This window comes from Hyperolius riggenbachi, chromosome 1 (genome assembly GCF_040937935.1).
Source record: "Hyperolius riggenbachi isolate aHypRig1 chromosome 1, aHypRig1.pri, whole genome shotgun sequence".
Taxonomy (NCBI): Eukaryota; Metazoa; Chordata; class Amphibia; order Anura; family Hyperoliidae; genus Hyperolius; species Hyperolius riggenbachi.
In genome coordinates, this window is record NC_090646.1 from 308,423,964 (window position 1) to 308,430,437 (window position 6,474).

A 6,474-nucleotide genomic window follows, 5' to 3' on the forward strand; every position below is an offset into this window, starting at 1 on the left:
TACTACTACTTTGTTTGTACTAAATTATAAGCAATATTATGTATGTACTTGTTTTCCCCCTTTTACTACAAAACTTTCAATAAAAACATTTGAAATAAAAAAAAATGAGACACACTACCGTATTGTCTTATTTTTATAAATTGTTGATTTGGCTAGTTATGTTACAATTAACCATTTTCTTCCTTGTAGGAATAGTAAGCTTTCGAGGTCTCTCTACCTAATCAATCTAGACAGGGGTGGCAGCATATTACCCTCAATTTCCAGCGCAAAATCTATAACTTTGCCTCCAAAAGTCCCTAATGGATGAACTGTGGCACAGTACAGGATTCTTAGGTGTCACATCACTCACCCTGGAAACACCTTGTTTGAGCTCTTTCCGTCAGGTAGACATTTTAGGTCAATCCATATACACACACAAACAGACTGAAAAACAGCTTTTTCCCATCTGCCATAAATTTGTTAAACTTTCAATCTTTTCTGAAATAAGGAACACTGTGTAAAAAATTTTTTACAAGTATGCCAGGGATGTCAATTTTTTACTGTAAAATTCCTCTATTTCTACCTTTGTTACTATCACTATGTTTTACCATGAAAAGTAATTTAGTTATAAAACAAAATGACATAAAAGTGCTTGAATCTTGAATCTATTCTCAGGAGGTGTGCCTCTGAGGATAGTACCTCAGTGCAGCAATTGGCTGCTCTTGAAGTTGCTGTGTTAAGTGAAAACACAGCGATACAGCATTTTCGGGATGGCATGCCACTGAGAACAGTACCTCAGTGCTGCTAATGGCCCCCCTTGATGTTTACTTGCCTCTGAGAACAGTACCTCAGTGCTGCAAATGGCTGCTCTTGATGTTGCAGCATCCAGTGACAGTACAGTGGTACAGAGTTTTCAGGTAGCATGCTTGTGAGCATAGTGCCTCTGTGCAGCAAATGCCCGCTCTTGGTGTTGCTGTGTCTAGTGGGCTACACAGTGGTACAGAGTTTTCAGGTGGCGTGCCTGTGAGCGCAAAACCTCAGTGCTGCAAATGGCAACTCAGTGTTGCTGCATCCAGTGAAAGCAGAGTGGTACAGCGTTCTCATGTGACATGTCTCTGAGAACAGTACCTTAGTGCTGCAAATAGCCTCTCTTGGTGTTGCAGCATCCAGTGAAAGCAAAATGTTACCGCTGTGGTGATGAATAGCTAAAGGACCACTATCATGAAAAATTGAAAAAATTTAAATACATTAACACTTGCATAAAAAAATAAGTACATTTCTTTCATAGTAAAATGATCTATAAATCAGAATCAGAATCAATTTTATTTCGCCAAGCATGACTGGGTCAAGCCCGGAATTGGGTTTGGCACAATGGAGCAGTACATAGAAAGAAAGACAGGAAATACGTTAGAATGGCAGTAATATATCATACTCAGGTATAAGCATATACTCAAGTTTAAGCATACACGAATATACAATCAGCAATTTGATATACACAGCCGAAGTCTGCCGCTGCTATGCAGGTGGTAGGGCGCTGATAGAGGGTGGCAGAATGTTAAGGGAGTTCAGGAGGCTAACTGCCATCGGGAAGAAGGAGTTCTTGTGTCTGGTGGTCTTGGTGGGGATGGCTTAAAGTCTCCGACCCAGTGGAAGTGGGGTGAAAAAACAGTGGCCTGGGTGAGAGAGGTCACTCGCAATCCTCAGTGCCCTGGCTCGCAATCTTGTGTTATAGGTGGTCAAGTGGGGGCAGAGGTCTCCCAATGATCCTCTCTGCCGACCTAATGATCCTCTGCAATTTGTGCCGGTCGCTGGCGGTGGCTCCCCCATACCAGACCAGGATGGCGAAGCAGAGGATCGATTCAATGGTGGCAGTGTAAAAGCATGTTAAAATCTCCTGGGCCATGCCGAACTTCCGCAGTTGGCGGAGGAAGAAGAGTCTCTGCTGGGCTTTCCGTTGGGTTGACGTGATATTGACTCTCCAACTGAGATCGCTGGAGGCGAGCACAGGGCACTCTGGCCACTTCGGTGCCATCAATGTAGATGGGAGGTGGGGTGGGTGCCGACTTCCTAAAGTCAATTATAAGTTCGACGGTTTTGGCCGTGTTGAGCACCAGGCTGTTCTCTTTACACCAGTGGCATAGTCTTTCCACCTGCTGCTGGTAATCCCGGATGTTGTCCTTGGTGACGAGGCCGACAATGGTGGTGTCATCCGCAAATTTTATGACTTTGACAGAGTCTGCCGTGGATCTGCAATCATTTATGTAAAGGGAGAAGAGCAGCGGGGATAGGACGCAGCCCTGGGGTGCCCCTGTGTTTGTTATCGCTTCTCGTGAGAAGATGTCCCCCAGCCTGACAACTTGGGATCTGTTAGAGAGAAAGTCAGTGATCCATAGCCGTAGGGTGGAGTGGACCCCTAGTGTGGTCAGGACATTCTGGAGGGTGCTTGGGCATATAGTGTTAAAAGCTGAGATGAAGTCTAATTGCAGTACTCTGGCATACGCATCTCTCCTGTCTAGGTGGTTGTAGATGTAAATTACTTTTCTCCTATGTTGCTGTCACTTACAGTAGGTAGTAGAAATCTGACAGATTCTGGACTAGTCCATCTTCTAATGGGACATTCTCAGGCAATTCTTTATTTTAAAAAGCACTTAGGGAACGGCAATTGCTCAGTCCAATCGCATAAATAGTGTGCAAACAGGTAGGGAAGGCGACCTGCTTCTTTGTATAGATACTTTCCAGGGAGTCCTTTTTCCTTTTTAAAGAACAAAGAAAATAATAAAAATCCCCCATAAAGAGATGAACTAGTCCTGTTCTGTTTTTTTTCTACCTACTACAAGTACTAGGAAATATAGGAGAAAGTAATTCATGGCTCCTTTTACTCCGGAAGAAACATACCGTACATCTTATTTATATGTGTTTGTATGTATTTTAAATTGTAAAATTTTTCGCAATAGTGGTCCTTTAAAGGAGTGATCCTACAATCACAGCATTTTCAAATGGTCGCTCTATGGGCATTTCCCTGTGAGCTGCATTTTCTATGCTTATGTGCTGCTCAAGACCTTTGTATCATGAATAATCTCTCATCTCCTCCCAAAATTGTAAACCGGGGTGGGGCTACTACGACAACAAGGACAACCACTTTTCTGATCTACTCATCGATTGTTCATACACACAGAACTATGATTGCATTTTCGATTGTTATTATCAAGCCAGTTCAATCACATTCGGACCGAGAAAAAAACCATCATTGCCTTTCAAATTGGAAGCAGACATTCGATAGGCAATACTATTTTTGCTTGGCCAAATCAACTTTAGCATGAGTGCAAGTTGAATTTGACGTGATAATTGCATGGTGCCTATCAGGCATAAGACAACAGACCTTTTAATTTTTACAGTAATGCACAATGCTTACAGATACGTTTTTAAGCAAATTCAATCTGCCTTCATATGAAAATTGCAAAATGGAATTTTAAAAGATTACATTTTTTGGTAGATAAGACTTACATAAGCTTCACAGGACTCTATTTTTCCTCCTGTTACTTCTGCTTTAAATTTTAGGAAAAATAAATAAGATGTTCCCAGAGGCCTGAAAAATTTAACAGCAGCTGTAAAATTCACCAGTAATTCCACATAGCCTGTACAGAGTTACAAGTAAGGCAATACATTACCTCCATATAGAGCATGTAAAATCATGGTTATCCTCATTTATCCAAATGTTCATTAGCCATTTCTACGGGGGAAAAAAAACAGATTATTGCCAAGAATGTAATGCTCTTAAATGCTCAACCAACATAATATCAAGTGTACAATTGGACATATTTACACATTGCTACAGTGGTATGTATCAAGGTGTTTTTTTTTGTTTTTTTTTACCAATTTTTATTTTGTTTTTGTATTTTAAAAACAACATGCAGGTCAAACATACCCGGAACAGGAGAATTGTACATAAAATACGAAAAAGATTTGAAGTAGATATCACTCTCCCTCATGCTTCCCAGTACGGCTTATCCAAAACCTTCCCCAAACGGTGCTGCATGTCCTGATCATTTTTTCACTGTTATATACTCATCTTTCTAGGTGAAGATCACAATCCTTTGGATAGTTCCAGTCTACCCAAGGAACCCTGGAGTTCAGCTGTGCAATACCAGCCGATATATTTGAAATGCTCCATTAAGTCATATTTGTCTTTAGTGGTAAAAGAGGCTAGAATTAATGGTTTCCAGGTCTTAAAGAGGTGTTTAGTGCGCTTCTCTTTATGTGCTAAAGTGTCTAACCTATCCAGGTTAAACAAATGGGTCAATTCTTCCTTAACCCAGGAGGGGGCGCAGCACTTTTATTTTTTTTATTTATTTTTTTTTAAATCATGTAGCTAGCCTAGCGCTAGCTACATGATAGCCGCTGTGCAGCGGCATCCCCCCACCCCCTCGATCGCCTCCGGCGATCAGCGCAAGCAGGAGATCCCGTTCTGAACGGGATCTCCTGCTAGGCTTCTCCCGTAGCCATGGCGACGCTCGCGATGACGTCACCGCCGTCATCGACGTCGTGTCGTCAAGAGGGAGTCCCGATCCACCCCTCAGCGCTGCCTGGCACTGATTGGCCAGGCTGCGCAAGGGGTCTGGGGGGGGGGGGCTGCGCGGCACGGCGGGTAGCGGCGGCGATTGGAAGTTACGCGCAGCTAGCAAAGTGCTAGCTGCGTGTAACAAAAAAAAAAATTATGCAAATCGGCCCACCAGGGCCTGAGAAATCCTCCTGCGCGACATACCCCAAGCTCAGCTCGGGATTATCGCCCAGGAGTTAACATCCCACACTGAAGGTATTGATTGGTAGATCCATTTATTAAAGATGACCTTCCTAGTGGCAATAAATATAAATGTGAGGTAAACCTCGAGGTGCATTACAGGGTTCCCCATTGGCTGTATCACAGAAATTAAATAGTAGTAGAGCAAGATTTAGATCTAATTTCACCCTACATAGCCCAGCATTTGTTTCCAGAATGCCCTAATATGCGGGTATGACCATACACAATGTTACATAGTTATTTGAGTTGAAAAAACACTTACGCCCATCGAGTTCAACCAGAGAACAAAGTACAACACCAGCCTGCTCCCTCACATATCCCTGTTGATCTAGAGGAAGGCAAAAAACCCTTACAAGGCATGGTCCAATTAGCCCCAAAAGGGAAAAAAATTCCTTCCCGACTCCAGATGGCAATCAGATAAAATCCCTGGCTCAACATCATTAAGCATTACCTAGTAATTGTAGCCATGGATGTCTTTCAACGCAAGGAAAGCATCTAAGCCCCCTTTAAATGCAGGTATACAATTTGCCAAAACTACTTCCTGTGGCAATACATTCCACATCTTCATCACTCTTACTGTAAAGAACCCTTTCCTAAATACAATGGAGGAAATAATTATTTGACCCCTCACTGATTTTGTAAGTTTGTCCAATGACAAAGAAATGAAAAGTCTTAGAACAGTATCATTTCAATGGTAGGTTTATTTTAACAGTGGCAGATAGCACATCAAAAGGAAAATCGAAAAAATAACCTTAAATAAAAGATAGCAACTGATTTGCATTTCATTGAGTGAATTAAGTTTTTGAACCCCTACCAACCATTAAGAGTTCTGGCTCCCACAGAGTGGTTAGCCACTTCTACTCAATTAGTCACCCTCGTTAAGGACACCTGTCTTAACTAGTCACCTGTATAAAAGACACCTGTCCACAGAATCAATCAATCAAGCAGACTCCAAACTCTCCAACATGGGAAAGACCAAAGAGCTGTCCAAGGATGTCAGAGACAAAATTGTAGACCTGCACAAGGCTGGAATGGGCTACAAAACCATTAGCAAGAAGCTCGGAGAGAAGGTGACAACTGTTGGTGCGATTGTTCGAAAATGGAAGGAGCACAAAATGACCATCAATCGACCTCGCTCTGGGGCTCCACGCAAGATCTCACCTCATGGGGTGTCAATGGTTCTGAGAAAGGTGAAACAGCATCCTAGAACTACATGGGAGGAGTTAGTGAATGACCTCAAATTAGCAGGGACCACAGTCACCAAGAAAACCATTGGAAACACATTACACCGCAATGGATTAAAATCCTGCAGGGCTCGCAAGGTCCCCCTGCTCAAGAAGGCACATGTGCAGGCCCGTCTGAAGTTTGCCAATGAACACTTGAATGATTCTGTGAGTGACTGGGAGAAGGTGCTGTGGTCTGATGAGACCAAAATAGAGCTCTTTGGCATTAACTCAACTCGCTGTGTTTGGAGGAAGAAAAATGCTGCCTATGACCCCCAAAACACCGTCCCCACCGTCAAGCATGGGGGTGAAAACATTTTGCTTTGGGGTGTTTTTCTGCTAAGGGCACAGGACAACTTAATCGCATTAACGGGAAAATGGACGGAGCCATGTATCGTGAAATCCTGAACGACAACCTCTTTCCCTCTGCCAGGAAACTGAAAATGGGTCGTGGATGGGTGTTCCAGCACGACA

At 42.8% G+C, this 6,474-nt stretch overlaps 1 protein-coding gene across 3 annotated transcripts in view; it reads right to left on the minus strand.

The window, feature by feature from the left end:
* The window catches only part of MYDGF (myeloid derived growth factor), a 466,921-nt gene that overhangs the window by 293,109 nt on the left and 167,338 nt on the right, over window positions 1–6,474 (minus strand). For all 3 annotated transcript variants that reach the window (XR_011020489.1, XM_068233816.1, XM_068233815.1), the window contains exons 2-3: window positions 3,648–3,709; window positions 3,484–3,565 (exon numbers count right to left, since the gene is read on the minus strand). Coding sequence is in view for 2 of the 3 variants with exons in the window: in XM_068233816.1 (XP_068089917.1) it covers window positions 3,484–3,565; window positions 3,648–3,709 (144 nt within the window). In the remaining variant the exon portion in view is untranslated. The remainder of the gene's footprint in view (window positions 1–3,483; window positions 3,566–3,647; window positions 3,710–6,474) is intronic.